The following is a 21825-nucleotide window of genomic DNA, read 5'->3' as shown; positions in this document are numbered from 1 at the left end:
TTTCAAAAGTTGATATTAAATATTCACAGAGATGCTATTCTTATCAAAGAATTTTTGCATTGTACATAGCGTATCCCAAGAAACATGCACTTCCTTTAATACTGGAGCAAACTAAAAATATATATTGCTTTACTAGCCGCAATGCTTGTAGAATCATTAAAAATCATTAGATGATTAAAAATTTTAATACTTTCAATTTTTAATATAAAGCGCGCTTAGAATATGAAGTTAAGGACGTAATAAAAAAGATTACAACAATTTTATTTAATTTTTATCAAAGAGAAAATTTGACTTTAGGATTATCTCGTTGTATAGAAATAATTTGCAAATATATTAATAATTTCTTCAATCTTTAGAAGAGAGAGAGAGAGAGATATCTCGAAAATGATTTTTAATTTTGCGTCTCTTTTGCATATTTCTTTTAGTTATATAAAGCCACGCAGTGTTCTGCTGTTAAGGGACATTCAGTATTCGTGCAACCATTTGTAAAATTGCTGCTTGTTTTCGTATTTCGATATTTCCGTCCGCCTTGTTCACGTTTAGATCCGAACGTCGAGTCCGGTCATTTCATGCTTGTTGAACAGCGGACAACTCCACAATTTGGGATAAGGATTCCTACCGATCTCGCTGGGAATGAGAATTTCGAAAATTTCTAATTTTTTTTTCTGCCAAACTATAGATATTGAAAACAAACAAAAAAATATATTCCGACTAGAATTTACCTGTCTTTTAGTATCGTAAGAAAAAAATGTCGCAAAAGCTGCAAACAATTAATGTATTTTTATGGAAATATATTTATATTATACCGATATTACAATTTTATTATTACATTATTATTACAATTATATTAATATTATTTTATGGATTTTCTTGTCTAAAAAGATTCGTCGTTTTTGACTAAAATTCACAACAAGAAAAGTGTATTTAGAGTTGAGGTGACTTAGTTCGCGGCAAGAGAGAGAGAGAGAGAGAGAGAGAGAGAGAGAGAGGAATTACTTATTTTCCGGTTGTCCCATCGACTGGCAAACATCCTCTATACGTATAGCTGTACAAATATCGCGAGGCTTTCGAATATTTAGAACGTAGGAGCCCGCAATTCCCGTCGGTAAACTGGTTTGCGCGGTAATTTCAATTATCGTATTGCATGGAGGTTCGTCTAACTTCTCCCTCATAAATACATTAGTGTTAGTGATTTAACGCGGATGTGCAAATATCCGGGTAGTCGGGCTCTCTCAGTTGCTACCCAAAACTTAACAGACAAACCTGGCCCGAGAACGCCGAGAGTTTGAAAAGGCCATTCATTCGAATAAATATTTGGATGACAAAAAGGAAACAGACTGTTCACAATTTCCGCCAAGAAAACCGCCGCTTCTTTTCTCAATTCACTGAAATTTTTCATTTCGTTAAGCTACCATTCTCTCATTCTCTGTTCTCCACCATATCATCAATATATGTTCATCTTTTACAAAGCGTAGTTTAAAGATGATAAATAAAAAAAAAAAAACAGAATATTAACTTTGACATTATTAAAGTAAAAAAAATTTATATTTTCATAAAGTATCTTAAATAAATGCTGGTAAAAAAATAAATTTTCATACAGATGCATCATCTTCGTACACTTATCGCATCTAAATTTAAGAATCGCAACGCGTGAGAGAAATATACAATTCTTTGGGAAACGCATTACACATTTTTAGCATCTTTAGTCGGAAAGACACATTCTCGCCGTACCGGGAAAATTTCATCTTCAGCCTCGCGTATCTGCCCGTTTCGACGAGCTTAAGAAACTGCTCGTCGAGAGTGGCAGCGCCCTGCCAATGCTACCAGTTGCACGGTGAGAAGCAAAAGAGAACCCGAGCTTAATCCCGTCGTCGTCGTCGTCGACGTGGAAAAGTTTTGCATTCGCCAAGATTTTCTCTTGCCCCGTGCGCGTTTTTATTCGTACGATGATTCACTTTGACACCGCGGCAATTCTCGACCCTAATAATCCCAGCGACCTATTTCCGCAACCACGAGTATTCCCACGTATTATGGAATCTGCCGCCGAGCTGTGTGCATGAATGTGTGTGTGTGTGTGTGTGTGAGTGTATGCGTGGTAACTGTGTTTAATCTTTTAAAATCGATATGTCTACACACAGCTTGAATGCATTGTCATTATATAAAATAACGTTTTATCTTGGCAAAATAAGTGAGAAAATTAAATTTCGTTTATACATACATTAAAAAAATGTTTTGTATAAATAAAATTATCAACAATCTCCAATGTTGAAGATTAGCGATGGAATTTTACAAAACAAATCGCTATTTTAAACCAGCTATTTTCACATCCCTTCTCTCAGGTATTTGTAGTTGAGGAGAAAAAAGCGATAAGTCTCTGGGGCACGCGAATCTTACGTTGGCGAATATATAATCGAAGCAATATATCTAGAAACTTTTTTTTCTTCTCGCATTTATAATATAAAACAAAGTTCGGCCATACTGTGGTAGCCCCTAGGGGCGAAATCAAAGGCGTATCATGTACCGACAGCGTCGCTCATAAAATCAGAATCTCCCCATAAGTAAACATGATTGTGCCGCAACGGTGCATTTCGAGGTCGAAAAAAGCATAAGTGCTCAACTTGCACATCGCGCAATCTCCGCTGCCACGTAACCAAATTATTCCGCTACCGCGTAAATATACGCGCAAATGCAATTGCTTATACACGCTGCGCTCGCGCACACTTTATGAAATTGGCAGCCTTCCAGTCTACTGTTACTCACAGTAAACCACGTAACGTCACTGTAGAAATCTATTGAAATTACTTAAAAAAAATCACGTGAAATTTTCTATTTGTCTTCAAATGGCAATTGATTTTTTTTAAGATCAAATTTTCGAGATTTGTTACATGCGTCCGGCAAATTAAATTCGGAGATGCGCGCAGGATAGGTAACGAAATCTCCGTTTCCGAGTCAAATTCAAGAATATTTCTCTTTGACAGTATATTTTCAGCTAAAAAATTTCTGATGAGATACTACAAACGTGCCAAAAAAAAAAAAAGGTTTGGCGAAAAAGCGGCGAGTAATAAAATTTTCTCTAAGGAAAACCTTCGCCTCCAAATATGTCAAAAGATTTCGTAGACGAAAGAGGGCGAGGTAAAACCCCCAGGGGGAAAGCCCTGTATAAATTCGAAGAAAGCGAAGTACGTAACGACAGTTCAAAGTGCGCGACCGAGGGCGTGTGCGCTTATTGGTTGTAAAACGAGAAGCCCATCTGCCCGCGATATGACATCCGTGAACCCTAAAAATCGACTCGTATCCACTACCGATCACGGTAACAAGTCAGTCAGCCGATACCGCGCGTACCGGGTGTGCCTAAAGTACGGATTATCTTGAGTAAAAATCTCTTCCGCCTTAATTGCGCGATTAGATTGTTTATAAGATAATCTTAAAAGGAATAAAATATTTAGATGAAGAAATATTTTATATCTGACATTCCGACATTCTAGAAAATTAAATTTCAATTAAAAAAGTCAAGACTAATAAAATTATAAATATATAAGTACATTTTATACGCTTAATAATAAATTAATAAATTATAATTTATATTAATCAATTATTGAGATAGCATTTAAACTTAATATTTAATGATTCTCTCATTTCATTAAAACGATATTATCACCTAACCTAACTTTCTCTTTTCAACCCACATTATACACAGAAGCCAAATAGCAACTAGTAGAGAAAAAACAATGTGACAAGTTTCATGTTTGCCGTTGCAAGAATATCGCTTGCAATAACGATATTACTGGCAGGACGAATTTAATTTCGTTGCGGTACTCGAGCTAATCGATAACGAAATTCTGTGTGCGCTCGTAAATTCCGAAATGGGATCAACAACTTCCTCTCCGATGTCAACGGGCCGACGAGAAATTCGTAGAGTTCGCGCGATAGGAAAAGGAAGAAAATGCGGAAATGGGCGAGCCTGACGACGATCTACGGTAAGGGGAGAGGGGGCTGAAGAAGCGAAATTTTTGGCGTTTTATGCGAACATCTCAACGCCCGAGTATACGGCATTGTTTTTTCGTGTGACAGCTGGCCCGCATGGGGCGGAACAACACTAAACTCAAGACCCAGCGCGATCTTATCGGTGCTCGCCTTATTTTTAATAAAAACTACGACGGTGAGAGAAGGAGAGAGAGAGAGAGAGAGAGAGAGAAGAGAGCGCTGAGATTAAAAAATTCACCGGTGCCTGGAGGCACTCGATGGCCTCGTAACTTAAAATTAAGAAAATTAGGAAGCTGCACGACCAGCTGAGCTCTCACGCGAAACACCTATCCTCTGCTTTCTCTCAGAAATTTGATAATAATCACATCGCGAATGACACATTCGCTTCCCGCGCTTTTATCGAGCAATTTTTGGCAAACTAGATTTGTTGTGCAAACTAAACTAGATTTTAATCGTAATTTAATCGCATCGAAAATGTAAAGATTTGACGCGCGTGACAGATTGGTTTATGTGCGTTTGTAAGAGATATTGTATTAGACAATTAATTTTAAGTAAGTAATATATACTTTGCACGTTCTTGGGATAACATTAATTTTGCTATTAACGTCCCGTTAGATTGTTCGGTAGTAAAGTTACGAGAATTTTGCCCGAGATGAACAAACTTGGCGCAACGAACCGGTTAAGTTTCCTACTTTGTCTATCACGCCGCGTGACAGTCGGAAATATCAAAAAAAAAGGGAGTAACACGGAAATTATGCGACGCATAAAAGCGTTGGAGAAGTGAAAAAATTTTGCGGACTCAGCAAACCGTCTTTCTCTCTCTCTCTCTCTTTCTCTCTCTCTTTTTCGACGAAAATAAATAACGGCCATTTAAAGAGTCATAATAACGATAATTAGTAATTCGCGCATTAAGTAACGGGATTTAACAGATGTCAAGCATTTTGACACAGCAGCTTCATTTTTTCATCAAATTTTGCAAAATTTAATTTATAGATAAAAAGGAGAAGAGATTACTCACCGGAAATACCATCGTACGTCCACCATTCCTCCCAGCTGGCTTCGGATTCTGTAAAAAAAGAAAAAAATTATATGAAATTTTAATGACAGTTAAGCAAAAGTACAAAGAATTACAATCAGTTGCTCTATCGTATCTTTAAATTGTCTGATATTTTGTCAAACTTGCCACTCAAGCTTAACCGTTCTAAACTGTTATCGCAAACACACGAGAGCGATTGTCAATTCAAGTACGACGCGCATTGGATCCGCGAGATATCGCAATTTTCTTTTCCGTTTATCTCGCACGCTCGCAAGCCCGAGAGACTCCGCAGACATGCATATCCGGCGGAAAACTTTAAAGCTCTATCACTGCACCCAAAGATGGGGGGGCGGGTCGGGTCGGACTGACCGGTGCATCGATCAATTGCAGATCGTGGGAGACTGGGCGAATGGAAGAACGATCGATCAATCGATTACCGCGAGCGAGAATTCTAAGGCAGCGGTTCTCGATTCGTGCCACGTGGTTTTATGCGCGTCGGACATGCCAGCAGCGCGACAGAGTTGACCCGATCGCACGTGCAAACATACGGGAAACTCGCTCTCTCTCCTTCTCTCTCTCTCTCTCTCTCTTTTCTCTTCCCTCTTCGATCGACCCCATACCACTTTAGAAGCTGACCCATATTCGATTATCTGGATGCATGCCATCCAGCGCCGTACTGCAAACTAATTGCTTCAAATTGGAAAACTTTCTCGGGGCTACCCCAGGATCTCTCTCTCTCTCTCTCTCTCTCTCTCTCTCTCGCCTCTCTCCATTGTCAATCTCGAAGTTCCTCTCGCCGGCGTGCCTCTCTCTCAACTCACCCTTCTCGGTACCGCGAGATATTTATAGCATCTGCTCCGTTTCGGCATTCCTGATCCATTGGCCATTTTACAGGCTACCGAACTCGTGTCTACGATATCTGACGCGGCGCGTTTGTTTAACCGCGTGTTACGAACGTGCGACACATGTACGTATTCACCGATTGGACAGTGTGTATCTTGTAATGGATCAGCTGGCAGGTGCCAGACTGAATTCTCGTTGCCCACCTCTTCGAGATAAATGACTTGTATGTCCGAAAACGTTCAAGGTGAGAGCGTCAGGTTCGCGAAATCTGCCATCGCGCTCGCGTGTTGAATGACCGGCGGAGAAATTGATGCGGCGTCGTCGCGTGAAATCCGGTCCCTTACGTACGTGCGAACTTTGGTTGTCAAGTACGAATACAAATGGAATACGCGATCGTGGCGAATGCGCCCGCGAGGAACGACCGGCAGGTCGACAATCGTGCGTAATCGATAGTGACGCCTGTCACTGTCATGTTCGACGGATGATGTTATCAGCTCGCAAATATTGCGAGTCTTGGACTCGGTATCAGGATCGTTGTCCAACTGAAAACGGAACGTGAACAAGTCGAACGCGATATTTGTACGCTATTTTGCAAATCTCTCTTTGATTAATACAGTTACATCAAATCATGATCACGTTAATGATAAAAGTAGCCATCGATTTTTCACAGAAGTTAATTTAATTAATAAAATTATAGTCGGATTTATATCATCTCTTGATAGATCGATTTGCCCAGCGCTGTTCCGACATCTTTTCGTTTCGATATAACATTTTTTATTAAAAGGACAGTTTTTTCGCAATTTTTCGACAGATGCATTTCGTCACGACTCAGTAAAGAGATTTATTAATCTCGTAATCTAGACTAAAATTTTGATCACAACATTTTCTTCAGCGTCCGATATCTTAAGCCAGCCACACGCCTTAAATGAATATTTTATTTGCAATGTTGCCCTAAACTTGTCTCCTCAACCCATCATTCATTGCATGCTTTATATTTAAATCGATTTAACGACGAGAAAGATGCTTATACAAGAAAGTACGTAATTTACGATATCAAGCTCAATAAGAATTACGCTAAGAATACTTCAGAGTCAGTTTCTCTCCAGTCGTTTGTCACAAACCTTCAATTTTGCGCGCGATCTTTCTCTGGCACCATACGTCACAGGATGACAAATCGAAAGTTCGATAACTTCGTTAGAGCAAACCCCATGAATTTATCATTTAATACTGACTCGCATACGCGGGGATACGTTTAGGAGGCGCTTCCTGCCGAAGCCATTTCGATTATACGATAGCGTTTATCGCGCGCGGATCGTACGCGCTTGCATCGGGCGCGCTCACAGTATCCGACACTTTTATTCGACGCTTTTAACGCAAAAGTGTCGATAACCGAACGTATCGTCGGGAAGACCTCCATATTGGCGCGAGGCAACCGTAAAACTTCCTTTCGATTCGCGATTCAATCGTGCTCGATACCACCACCACCAAACTTCATCGAAGTAAGAGAGAGAGAGAGAGAGACTTTCGATAATCGCGTTACGACCCATCACAAGTGCGCCCAGAAATGCACCGAGACTGTATTAGACTCTCCTCTTTAGATGAGATGCATGCATCGATGCCTGACCTGCTTCTGACGAACTACTTACGTTAAGTAGTAACGGTACGCACAAGCGCGGCCAGTGAATCTCGATCTCTTCGCTTTTTTTTTTCATCGTATCTTTTTTTTTTTTTTGCTTTTTTCGTTTTCACATTTTATCTCATAAATGCATGTTTTATCGTATGACAACCGCGAACAGTATCTTTTTGATTATATTTTCACACACTGACTGATTACAAGATCAATAAAATCTTTCTGAACATAAATTTATTAATGTTCGCTTAATGTTGAATGTTCTTTTAATTCTAAAATACATCTAGATGAATTAAAACAAGAATAAACAGAAAAAAATATAGATATAAATAAACTTTAGATTATACTTGTTAATTATACAACAAAATTTATTTGAACCTCTATTATTTTTTATATCAAGATATTTTTCTTTTACTTATTTTATAGTTTATTAACTTGTAAAATTTGTAGTTTTACCTTTGAAATATATATGCCATTACAAGATTCTCTTTTACATTTTACAAAATAATTTTTCTCATACTTTATAACAGTCTCACGATAAAACTGACAATAATAACATTTTTAGTAAAAAATTGTATATTGTGTGTGTGTGTGTGTGTGTTACTATCTACAAAACATGTTTTCAGCTTCCAATTACACCGACATACAAAATCAAAAACGGTAATCGTACTCTGTAAAATATAAAATGTCGAAAATGTTATAGGAACATCAAACAAACGCGACAATAATTCGTGAAATCGGTAGCAATCCAATTCGCACATTATGTAGTTTCAAAGCAAAGAATAAAACGCCACAGTGACGGTTAAAGGGAGAAATGCCGTTACTGCGTTCTCGAATAAAATTTCCCATGCGAAAACTCTCTCTTGCATAGAAAAGAGAGAGAAAGAGGGAGGTCGGTTTGCACAGTCGCTCACATAAGAATTACGCAATTATACGGACAATAAAAGTCGCGCGGCTGGGCTGCAAGAATGCACTCAAAAGCAGCCTCGCATGCGTCGGGGAAATTCCACGCGGTTTAAAGAGAGCCAACCTCTCGCCTCGGGGTAACGTCTACGCCAATTTCTCGGCGGCAAGCCGTCCATCTGACAGCAGGAGAGTGCTCGATCGAACGCCTATTCCGCCGTCGTCGCATTATACCGCTTTCCCAAACCCTTTTCCCATTGGGGAAAAAGAACCCGCGTATCCTGACACGCATCGGAATAACGAGGTCGCTGGAATAATTTTCCGCAAAGCTTTCAATAATTCATGTCACGTACGAGATCCTCAAAAAATACGCAACAAGAGATTATCTTATCGGAGGAGAGTTTAATCTCTATAAATATAATCAAGATATTTATTTTAATTTTGCAAGGTATACAATTCTCTCTCTCTCTCTCTCTCTCTCTCTCTCTCTCTCATCTCTTTCTCTATTTTTTTTTTCCTGTCCTTGTTGGTAAAAATATTAGAAATTTTTATTTTGCACACACAGGATGAAAACTCGCATTTTAATGTAAATTTTCTCGAATAAACGAATGCTTTCCATCCTTAACGTTGTCGTGCAAGTAATTTCACAAGTAATCGATTCCTCGTTCGAATTTTACCACGAACGATATCACGAGTAAGCCAATTTTGCGGGCATCCCACGATACGCGATGGGATAGATGATATTGCCGAATCAGGGAGAAGTGTTTGCGCTAAATTAATTTCGGGTCAGGCGCGCGGAGCAAAGACACGTAACGTGTGTGTAGCGAACAAAGTGAAACAAAATTGAATCACGGTTCGAAAGTGCGGGCTGGTGGTGTCGTATGGGTGCGGACCACCCGGGTTATCCAGGGCGAAAACTAACGCACGCGAGAGTGTGTTAAAGCACCGCGGCGCGGATAATTTAAGTAAATATTTCTCGTGATATAAATGAAAGGCACGTAAGCCCGATACTGATTAAACATTAAAATTGATCGCTGCGCGGAGCCATACGAAATTACAGTCCACACAAATGCCGGCGCGCCGCTTCGCAAGATAAGACTGGGCAAATAACGGTGTGCAGATACTATCGCCGCTGCCTCTTTCTTTTATCAAGGGGCATATCAAATAAGTCTATAACTAAGCACCGTAGACCGTATCGCGGTTCAAGTTATTCCGCGATCGGGCGCATAGCGCACGAAATATTTTTGAGATACTAATGGAAATCTCGATCAACTTTGGACACAAACGCGAGTCCCAAGGATATTTCCCTTGAAATGATAAGAAACTCCTCGTGTTTGGCGTGATTATTTTATCCACGAAGGCAAATATTTTAAGCTGTCTCGTGAGATATAAACAATTGATGATTTTTAGGAAATTTTTTTTAAGAGATATTAAAAATTGATCTTTTTGCCATTTTATATGTTTTTATTGATGTTTAAATATTAGATCAGTTTTTTTTTTTTTTTTTAATCTTGGATATTTTGGGGATGCTGAACCTATATAATATATAATTAGAATATAAAAAATTAATATTTAATATATTTCTGATTTTCAAGAAACAAAAAAGTTTCAGCAAAATTGAAATCTCTAAATTTAATATTAAAAACACTATTTTGTTATTTTTCAATTTTTTTTTAATGAAATTAGATTCAGTATTCCAAAAATGTACTACGGAAAACTAGACCGAGTTTTTTTATTTTGAGCAATCATAGGCGAAGTGCAAAATGTCATACCGTCGAACCATATATTTTTGAACACGTTACGCGCAAAAGTTTGTACTGAACAAAAAAAGCTAAATATTCAAAATTCAAAAATACTAAGACATTAGTATTTAAATAAAAATTAGTATTTCAATAAAAATATATTTAAAATTGCAAAGAAATCAATTTCTGATGTTCTAAAAAAAAAACCCTAAAAGTTATCAATTTTTTATACTAAAGCAGACTGGGCCTAAAAAAGCCTTTTTGCAGAAGTTTTTTTTAGAAGTAAAAATAAATCCCTCGTGCCATACCGAGGGAATTTCGATATTTGCGTTACGGTTTAATCGATACGAGCCCGCACGCGCCAGCAATCTCCCGGCACGTTATAATTTCACGTAATTCTATTCGTATACGCGGCGCGAAATTACCAGGCCCCTTGAACAACGTGACGTGGAAGCGGAACGAGATCATCGTGTCCCCCCACAAACCAGGCTAATTTTCTAATACTTATTCTTCTATTACAGCGCGCCCGCGCGTTACCATATTACCACACTCGTGAGCTGAATACATGCATATTCATCCATACGTCTTTATAACGGCGGCCACACACAGCTAAGGATTGCTTTTTTGCATAGAGAGCCGTCCCGTATAAACGGATAAATTCAAATTGAAGCAGCACAAAAGTGTAAATGAACTTTTGCCCGAAAAGGGCCGCTCGTCCGGGACGAGAGCCCCCGACACGGATGACTCTAAAGGGCCGGATGGACTTTGCGTATATATGTATATACGGCAGCCTGCCGGATTAAAAGATGAAAAGAAGTACGAGCGACGACGGCGTACACTCACCAGACAGTTAATGACCGACAGTATTCTTTCCTTCGTGCATTTAAACGACCCGCGTGTAAATTTCCTTCATAATGGAGTTTAGTTTACAAAAGCTGGTCAACTTCACATGCTAACAAGTTTTTTCGAAACATAAAAATCTCCATAAAAATGCAATACTCAGTCTCGGTCTTTTTACCATATTTTCCAAAGCATGTTTTTCCATAAGAAATTAAGGAAAGTACGTATTTTCTTCGACGAGCAAATACGCTTTACTTTACAAAGTTTGCAAGTTAATTGTCTGTAGATAAATAAAAATAATCCTTTTTATCCTATTAATTACAAAAGCATATGTAAAAAGACGATTTATAATTTCACAATAGAAACTAACAAGAGTATTTTATATCTTTTCACCAAAGCATTTTGAAAATGTCATTAATTCAATGTACAATATATAAAGATGGTATAAATTTTTTTCGACAAAGTTAGGTTTAATTGCAAAATAGCGGTTAAGAAACGGATCATAAACGGATTTTTTGCTATCTACGTTGCTCGCGAATAGAGTGTAGAACTACGGCGTTCGCTCGAAATGGGTTAATACGGAGGAAGGGAAGAAGATAAGCGAGAAAGAAGGTGAGAGCCGGGGTGTCCAAACGAGTGGCCAAATGTAATTTAAAGAAGGAGCGAACTTCATCTCTCGCTCGCCGTCCCTATCCTCGGGCAACGACCAAGAAGGAAAGAAGGCGAAAAGTTCAGTCTGGTTTACAATTCAGCCCGCATACAACCGACCGACCCTGCCTTTCTTCCCTTCTTTTTTTTTTTTTTTTCTCCCTCCCTTACTCCCGTCAAAGGTGCTATTTGATTTCGCCGAAGTAGCTGCAGTTCACTTCGAATTTAGCGTAAGTTTTAGCGCTAATCGGTTTATATGAATATTATTCGCTTCTTTTTTTTTGCGCGGTCGTTTTCTATTCGTCACCACGTTAGTCAATGTAAAGCTTAATGAGTTTGTTTGATATCGATTGTGACGTTTGAAATTTGTGTTTTGTATTCGAGATAAGTACTCGACATTTTCAAACACAATAATATTTAATATATGGTTTTTGCTGTTTTATATGTTTTTTATCTATTTTATACGTATGTGAATTTTAAGAGTAAAAAATAAAATATGAGAAACGTAGATGAGAAGTATTTAAAACATCAGTTATATGTGATTCATCGTCTTCAGAAAATTGAGAAACATTATGTAGACTTTTTATTCATCATAATATATCTTACATACTTATATAAATGGAAATAAATGTATGCTTTTTTAAAAAAGAAAAAACTTATAAATAGAAGGCAAAAGAGAGAGACAAGATCTTATTAATTAGATTATTTAGAATTTTATATTTAGAAAGCCTGTAAAGTGCGCGAGAGAGAAATTTTTAGAAATAGTAAGTATATACAATTTAGATTAGAGACTGCGATAATAGGTGCACATATATATCCGAAAAAAACTTTGGAAATTTTTTTAATAGCAAATTTTTTAGCCAGAGAAAAAGAGTCAATTTTTCTTTAATTATATATAAGATATAATTAAATATTTAAAATACCAATCGGAAGAAACAAATGAGAGAAAGAGAGAGAGTAGATAGATCAAGACGTATATTTCCGGCATTACATCAATATGCCACAATTAAATCATAGTGTAATTGATTACTTCGAAAAAGAAAATTAATATTAAAATTAGACTAATTTAGATTGCAGCTAATCAAATATCCATTTAACCGCAACGCGATTTCCGTGGAAAGTAATACACTTACGATAATGAAGAGCCGATGAAAAAAAACCATGGTGAAAAGCGTACACCACTTCTTCCATCGATATTCACTTAATGTGTAGTTTCAGCGGAACGGATGCGATTCGTTAAGCTTGATATCGCCGTGCACTTGCGGCGACAGCGGCAATAAATCGCATACGCGCACGCGAATTCTCGGCGATTGAAAATTACGTGTGAGTAGGTGTGAATGTTTCGTGTATCTAAGTGTAGATTCTGCAGACTACATTTTTTACGCATAATTCACGCAAATGGCGCTTTTAATGACCTCCCCCTCTTCCCTTTTTTATGTCTAAAATAAATAGTTTAATAAAAAAAAATATAATTTAATTTGATTCTTAATGATTACATATATTATGTTGTATCATAGCGACAAACGCACTCTCTATTTTATTATTTATAAAATAATCTATTTTTATTATCTATATATAATCTAAATAATATATTTCTTTATTTATAATCTATATTTCTCTCTATCTTATCCATACTCTATATTTCTATCTAATTTATAATCTAAATAATCTACATTATTTATATCTATATTTATATATATATATTATCTATTATCTAAATAATTATTTATTATATATTTATAGATATATTAATGCGCGATGCGAAATCTCGATTCAAAATCGCACATCGACATCCATAACTCTCTCTCGTTCATCGATTATGTATTTCGATCCGACCTTTGACAGTTCAAACGCCCGACAAAACATAAACCTTTACTACTAATTTAATACATCGTGCCGCGAAAGGATATCGAACTGACGACTGACGTTCCGGATAAGCGTGGCCGTAAATACGCGCACAGAGGATCTTCTCTTGATCCTAACTCCCGTTCCACCATTCATCCTCGAATTTACTCCTGCAATCCCTCCTCGCCGATGCGGCGCCGCGACGGGCGGCGTCGCGTCACCAGGCGCCGCCGAGTCTCGTTTCGGCGCCCTCATCTTCCGCGGCGCCGCTCGACGAGCGCTTTAGCGCAACCACCACCGTCCTTTCCATTTCCCGGCGCGAGGGTGGAAAAAAGGGGGATGAAAACGAGCGGGAAGAAAGGGAAGACGATCTCTCTCTTGGGATAAAAAGGTTCCGCGGGCTGCGAGAGCAGCCCGCACTTACTCCGCGTCATCAGCGTAATTGTATGCGAGGGAATAAACAAAACTATAAAGCGCGCTCGCCGATCCGGATTACTTTCCCGCAAGTTCTCATTCCCACGGCCACTCCTCTCATCGCCTCTCGCTCGGCTGCCCCTTCCTTCTTTCTTCCTACGAAAGCTCCTTGCGCTTCTTCGCTCTCTTACTTCCGGGGCTTAATCCAGAATCGAGAAACGCGCGTGTGCGTCTAACTCACACGTGATACCGGACCTGTCTATAGGGTGTCCCAAAATGCAAAAACTCCATTTTTTCAAGAGCATGATTATTATACGATTATATAAAAATGTTACGTATATATTAATGTATTTGTAGATTTGCTATACATGTAAGAATAATATACTCAATATATTGTAGAGCTCTGATCAGATTTTTAAGCGCTGTCTAAATTTCAGGGCACACCCTATAGAGTGACTCGTTTCTCACGACTGTGCGCGCTCGTGTAAATACGTGCACACAGCGGCGCCCGGTCCTTTCCTCGGCGGTTGCTTTTTATTTACCCCATTTCCTCCTTTGTTTACTCGAGGGTTCTACGGCTATCCTCCTCTTCTCCCGCCCGATCGTTCCCACCCTTCGGAATCGAGCACTATTGCCTCGGGAACGGCACACAGGGCCGAATCAAACAGTCTCGTCACCCCTGCCGACGTTCTTTTTCGTCTCGAGGGTCGGCCAATGGGATTAGCGGACAATCGAAGTGGCAGGTGAAATTCTCACCGGGGCTCGATTCAATAGCTCCTTTAAACCCACGGTTGAAAGCCACTCGCGAAAAAGATTTTTCAGATAAACGACGTCGATCGCGGCGTAAAAAGCCTCTCCCTTTTCCGTTTACCGTATACGCGGCGTATGCGCGCGGTACATAACTTTCATAAAACTTTACGAGTACGTAATATATGCGAATAACGCTCGCGAGGCTGACGTGTGTGTGCGATTTTAGCGAAATCGCGCGCCAACGAGGATCCATCCGTGCAGTGTACGAATTTTTCAGAAGATAGCTCAATTTCATCCTTACGTCACACATGTTTTTTGCTCTATTCCTAATCACAATGTCCCCCCGCAATTTTAGATGTCTTAAAATATTTGAAAAAAATCTACAAAAATTTATACATGTTCTTTAACATTTATAGAAATATTCACGTGCAACTACAATTAATTTTAAACATTTTTTTAATTAAAATTAAGACCAAAATATTTTATTATTAAAATATCGATATAATGGTTAATATCATACTTGTACTAATTTCCTTTCAATTTTCTCACTACATTTCAATGATGCAAATTCAGTGTTTCCTTTAAATATCATTTAAAACCAAAATTCAATTTAATTCAATTTGTCAGCCTATCATTTTACATTTCCTGATTCCCTGTAGCTTGTAATATTTATCCGTTACGCTATCGCAAAGCATACGCTTATGTGTATAGGCGAAACGCGTTTAGCGGAGCTTTACAATCCTTTTGTTGCGACAGACAGAGCGGTCGACTACGCCACTGACGTTAAATTTACGCGAGAGAAAACGAGGAGCGCAGGCACCGCACTCGTAAATACGCCCTCGTAAACACGTACCCCCGTGGCGGCATTAGGACACGTAAATGAACTAATATCGCGTTCCACCTCTCATCCACCGCAGCCAGCGCAAGTGCTTTCCCAGCGCTGGCTCCTAATTATGGTAGCATAATGAATCCGTGAGGCGAAGCGCGATGCTTTTATAATACTCTTCAAACGACGTAGACGTGACGGCGAAGGCTCTGTCATCACTAATAAAGCGCAGCTAATATCGTCGCATTTTTATTTCACATATCCAACCTGTCGTTCATTAAATGAGATTAACGTTTCATATAACTTTGAACACATTTATTTTAATGTAATAATAATAATTATATAATTTAGTTTGCACGCAATATATTGTCTCTCCTTGCGACAAGCACGATCTTTCCATCGGCGATATTTGATTTCCGGGAAAGCGCATATACGTGTCATTCGAGAGAGATGCGGCGCCGGGCGCCGTTCATCAGTGTCCTTAACTTCCGGAATGCTCGTCGCACAAGGAAACATCGAATGCAAGTGCAACGGATTAAGCCCGTGGGAATGGGGGTTCGTAACGAACGGGGGAAAGAGCTTGAGTTGCACGCGTCGTTTCTAAGCTGCTTAGAATTTACGAGCTACGTCGCAAATGGCACCTTCATTCTCCCTCTCCGAGATGCGAGCGAGTAAAGCATTCCGGCTTGATCCGTGAATTTTGTTAACTCCGCGACAAACCAGTGCTTCATGAATTTCTCATCGAATAGAAAGAAGCACCCGGCCGACGATGTGTTATAATTTTTTTTTTTTTTTTTTTTTTCTTTTTCAATATTGCAATATTTAAATATATGTATAAAGAATATTATCGATATTAATTTACATAATTGAGATATTGACATAATTAAAAAAAAAAAAAAAAATCCTTTCGTTGAACAGATGTGCAAGTCTAAAAGAAAATGACGATGTGTACTTAATCCATTCATTATAAAGTTTCAATATTAGATTATTTGCTATAGCTGCGCTTGGAAATCATATATTTGACATTTTTAATTTTGCGTTCGTATATTTTCCAGGCAAACTGGGTAAAAATTAATATATCGATCCTTAGCGCTTCTTTCTATCTTTTTCATAATTCATATGTCTAAGAAAAGAGAAAGATAAAAAAAGTAACAAATGAGCTGTCGCGCTCCATATATACAGGGTGAGTCGTAAGTATGTTTTAAAACTTTGTATGTTTCTACATAAAAAGTATGAACAAATGTTTCTATAAACATTAGGCCGAAAATGCTTTGTTATCGAAAAGATGGACAAATAAATGCTATATCTATTTAATAATATTATAAAAAAATATTATACAATATCATTCATTTCTTCAAGTGAAAACATTCTCTACGCCGTTACAGTCAATTAATAAATCAATACTGCTTTAAACATATTGACTTGATCGAAAGTACGTTGTCTCCGTATTGTACTGAGATATAAAGGTCTACATTAAAACCCCCTTGCCTTTTCTTTCAGTGGGTCGTAGTAGCGTGTGCTGGTAAATAAACACTATCCCAGAATCAAAACACTAGAGACACAACATCGTGAAAAGAAACAATTTGGTCTCTGGTAACTCAGTCATTATGAAATCTATTTATGTCTATTATTTCGATAACGAAGCATTTTTGTCCTAAATGTTCGTAGGAACATTTGTTCATACTTTTTATCCACAAAACACGCTCACGAAGTTTTAAAATATAATATAGACTCACCCTGTATATACATACATATATATATATATATATATATATATATATATATATATATATATATATATATACATATATGTATATCTTTGCGATTTTTAATTCATTAACCCACATTCCGTTGCGGAAAAAAATTAGGGCGCGCATAACCGGCGTTTACTTTCTAACCGAGGGTCGCTGGTAGTGCGTATGCACTTAGGAGAGAAGATTGGCGTAGGCGAGCGGCAAGGGGGACAGGAGTGAGAGAGGTAACTTCGTTCAGGTTAGCGGTGATTCGATTTACCTGGAAGGCCGGTACGGCCAAGTGTACAACATGTTGCAGAGTGGGACAGCAATATGTAATCCACTTTAGCCACGCGGGCATAGCCTGTCCTCGTCTCTCCTTCACCGACTCTCTCTCTGATCGATCTCGATCTGATCTTGATCTTATATTGATCATGTCGATGTTTCTCGAAGCATTATATTGAGAAAATTTCGTAACATTTCTGAGAGATATAATTTTGTTGATTTTTATTCTTATTATCGAGACTTAAATCTCAGATTTTCATAAACTAACTCTCTCTCTCTCTCTCTCTCTCTTTCTCTCTCTCTCTCTTTCTCACTTTCACCGTTTCTGTTTTTGATGTTTTCTAGCGAAAAATCGAGGCGATATATAATCTAATTTAATTCAACAAAATTAATTCAGATAGGTTGAATAATATGATTATGAAAAAGGTTGTCCGATAAATTTATAAAATCAAATATTGCAAATTGTAAGGATTTGTCAAAATGTTTGTAATAATTTTATCTATTGTTCTAATCATTTTCTGTATTTTTATAATATAAACAGTTTATAAAAAATTTTAAACTTTTATGTTACAAATTAATAACATTTTATATCATATATATATATATATATATATATATATATATATATATATATATATATCGCTTGGTACAAAATTTTCTTTGTTCCTGTCAGACAATACTGTCAGATAATACGTAATAAAGACAATCGGTCAAGTTTAAATATATTATTAATATAAAATAAATTTCTGTTTTGAATATTATACATCTGTTACTTGCTCCTCGCGCTCTCCTTATATCTTTTCTATAAAATAAAAATTTAATTCAATCCTTAATTGAATAATAATTTTTGTCTTATAGATATATTTTCGAAATAATACCAAAAAAAATTAAATCACATCCATTTTCAAGAATATTGCTAAGAAAATATTTGTACATTGCAGAGAGATGAAAAAGAGATGCCAAATATTCATGCCGCGCTGTACAATATTCAAACACTGTCTCACGATAATTGAGAAATAACACAGTATAATTAAGCGAAGCAAGAAAGTGTTTCTCATCTCCCTCTCTCTCTCTCTATCTATCTCTCTTTCTTTCTCTCTAGCGAGGAGGCCGGAATATTGCATCGCGTTTTACATTTCGTGCATATTTCCGGAAGACCGTACCGTACTTCGTTTTCCGTTTCGAGACAGTCGTACAGATTCTGCCATCTTACTTGTCGTCCACCCCCTGCCCCTCTTTCATCTTATATTCATCCACTGAATGCCAGCTTCGTGCGCCAACATTTTCCGCATTACGGTTTCGCTTGCCGATCGATCTGCCCATCTGATTCTGGGCAGAATCGTTTTGGGCCAGGTGCATGCGACACGTCTCCGCTCGAGAGAGAACGGCTTGACGGAGGCCGACCTTAATAGTCCGAGGTAATAATAACAAGGAGAACAAGGCATGCACGGTAATTAAACCCAGGAGGTTGCCCGTGTCCTTCCTTAATGACAATATGTCGATCGTATTCATTAATAAATTCCCGTCGATACGCCTCGTCCTCAAAAATCGTCACGTAAATTCCCATGGAATATCACGAAATAAATGACAAATATATAACAATCTTTTTCTATAGAAAAAAAAAATTAATTTACGTTCGATTAGATTGCTTATAAATAATTATACATGTATATATTATTTGTAAAAAAGTGTTCTTAACTCTTTGTAATAATAATAGAATGATACAATTATCCGCGTAAAGATGGAGTAACATTAATCGAATTACTTAAAAATTTATAATTATAACTTTTACACTAAATTGTTACGCATTTAGGATATTTAATAGGCGAGGATTTAAACAGATAGTTATAATGCTAATTTCAGATTTATCACGTTATATAGACTCTCTAGCGCATGCCATAACTTATCAATTTAGAGTAGATTTTCATTAGTTTGACTAGCGCCGGCGCGTCTCTACTATTATACAATAATTCGGTGGACTGCATAGTTTCTCCTTTACGTTTGTAATTAATTTAATAAAAGGGATCTGAGGAAAAGGAAGGAGGGCAGAAGGAAGGCGCACAAACTGCTGTATATAATCAATCTCCGCGTTATCTTCTTCGTGCGACAGTAGTGACTTTATATTCTATCAAATCGATTATCATACACAACTCTTATTATTAATTAATGGGACATTATTATAAATAATGTCATTTTGTACTTTCACCTATCAATAACATCAGAAAAATCGTAGAATTCCGCGAACTTCTCAACCAACGTACCATCAATACCACAAATAATACCGACGTCAGTCACTCCGCCTATTGTCAACGAATTATACGCGACGTAACTCAGCACGTGTCGTATTTGCCGATGACAAACTCGCTCTCGACCAGTTAGTCGAGTGCGTTTAATGGAATAATATCTGTGACACCCAATAACAATTCTCGTCCTCGCGTGCGGAAATCGAGGCGGGCGCGCGGATGCGTTTACAAATTATACTCGTGCGTATGCATATGTGTGTGTGTGTGTGTGTGTGTATGGGCATTTAGGACGCGAGGGAGACGTAACCTGCGACCTCGCTCGATACGCGTTTCAGCACGCATCCGCAGGCGATTGCACACGTCCGCACGTCCCTGGTTATTTGTTCGATATGAGCCATATGATACAAACGGTTCCGATGTTATTTACGCCGCATATCGACGTCGCTAAAATCACCGCGGTTGTATATAGGGTGAGTAGATCGCCATTCTCTTTCTGACACGTATCCGTTTCTTTCGTCAGCGGAACGGAAATTGCTTACGCCAAGTTTAAAATGTTCACGAGATCAATAAGCGACTCGATCCTCTTTGGCTCTTTCTTTATTTTTTACTCTCTCTCTCTCTCTCTCTCTCTCTCAAAATGTCTTTAATAATCTTTAGATAAATGGCGTTTATTTAAATATATTATTTAAATTATTATGGACGTTTTAATTATTATATTATGTACCATTAACTATAGCGTTATCAGACATACGGAGAGTAATACACAAGTCGCTTTTTAAATTAATCCTACGCATGGAAGGCATGTTTCCAGATATTTAACGCAGATAGGATAAATACAGCTAGCTGTATACGATTGTTGCGAACGCAATTAGATCCGCGGCGAAATGTAGATAGTATTATAGAGAGATCCAGAATTTTCATCTGTATTATTCCGGAAATGTACGACACCGACAAATACCGAGTGGACCAAAGCGATAATTATCTATATCGGATATCACGCGATAGCGCCACTATGTATATGCGTATACCCTTCAGATTAAGTCAAATATACAGACCTGCATGTTTGTTAATAAGTTAATACCGAGCATTACGCCCAACATATTTTCCTACTCAACAAAGTAAAGATATGCAAATATTATCATTAAATAAATAAGTAATTAAATAAAATAATTTATTTTCTAATAAATGTTCTCCCTTCTTTTTTAAATTTTTATAAATAATATTCATTCACAGTTTTGCTAATAAGAAGATTTATCTGAAGATTTATAAAGTAAAGTCTACGAAAGGAAAAACGTTAGAATCTATGTAGAAAGATCGATGTCGGTCTCATCAAGAAATTTTATCTCTTCGGTTAATTTCATTAAATTTTATTTACGTACTTTGGCATATTATTGTGCCTCAAATATTCGAGTTACATATTCGACGAAAGTGGATTAACTCAAGCAGCGCTAATATAGAATCACATATACGAAGTAGTCTGTTGCATCTCGACTTCTCATACGTTACTTTGAGCAATTCAATCCCAGCAGCTCCGCAATCGCGGTTGTACCGACCCCGCTACCTCGCGCACACATACACATTTATGTCGGCTGATATCTACGCGGCGTGTCTGTACACAGATGCGTACGAGTGTGTCAACATTGTGTATCCATAACCCGCCGCAGGATGTTTCGCATGTTGGGATTTCTGGTGGAATCCGTTACATCGCGCACGTGTGGGGGAGGCCTGGTAATACGCTGCGGGAATCAGTGGGACTGGGTTTGAATTTGGGTCGCGCGATAAGGGTAATCCAAGGGTTCCGAAACGCCGGATAATTTCTGCGAGGACCTTGTCGTTCACGACTATTTCGGGGCAGGATTCCCCCCCCCCCTCCATCCTCCCTCCCAATAGTATCCCCCATCCATCGCTGATTGCACGAGAGAATGCAGGTAATTTCGGTATCACCGAATGGTCCCGAGTGGCCGATCCTCCGTTTACGCCCGTTTTGAAGTTATGCAACCGGCCAATTGTTATCGCGCCCGACAAATCGCGCGAGGAGATACATACATTGGTCTCGCATGGCGAGCGCGGAATCGCGGAATTATTTAACGTCATCGGAGGAAT

The 21825-nt window shown here is 38.1% G+C and overlaps 2 protein-coding genes across 3 annotated transcripts in view; one reads left to right on the top strand and one right to left on the bottom strand.

Moving 5' to 3' along the window:
* Positions 1 to 21825, top strand: part of LOC126848940 (bifunctional methylenetetrahydrofolate dehydrogenase/cyclohydrolase, mitochondrial) — a 244673-nt gene that overhangs the window by 98911 nt on the left and 123937 nt on the right. The gene's annotated exons all lie outside the window — the stretch shown is intronic.
* Positions 1 to 21825, bottom strand: part of LOC126848942 (carbonic anhydrase-related protein 10) — a 133411-nt gene that overhangs the window by 71210 nt on the left and 40376 nt on the right. For both annotated transcript variants that reach the window (XM_050590339.1, XM_050590340.1), the window contains exon 2: positions 5003 to 5050. In XM_050590339.1, coding sequence (XP_050446296.1) covers positions 5003 to 5050 — 48 coding nt within the window. The remainder of the gene's footprint in view (positions 1 to 5002; positions 5051 to 21825) is intronic.

The sequence above is a fragment of the Cataglyphis hispanica genome, chromosome 4 (assembly GCF_021464435.1).
Source record: "Cataglyphis hispanica isolate Lineage 1 chromosome 4, ULB_Chis1_1.0, whole genome shotgun sequence".
NCBI lineage: Eukaryota > Metazoa > Arthropoda > Insecta > Hymenoptera > Formicidae > Cataglyphis > Cataglyphis hispanica.
This window is presented reverse-complemented; position numbering and strand designations above follow the sequence as displayed.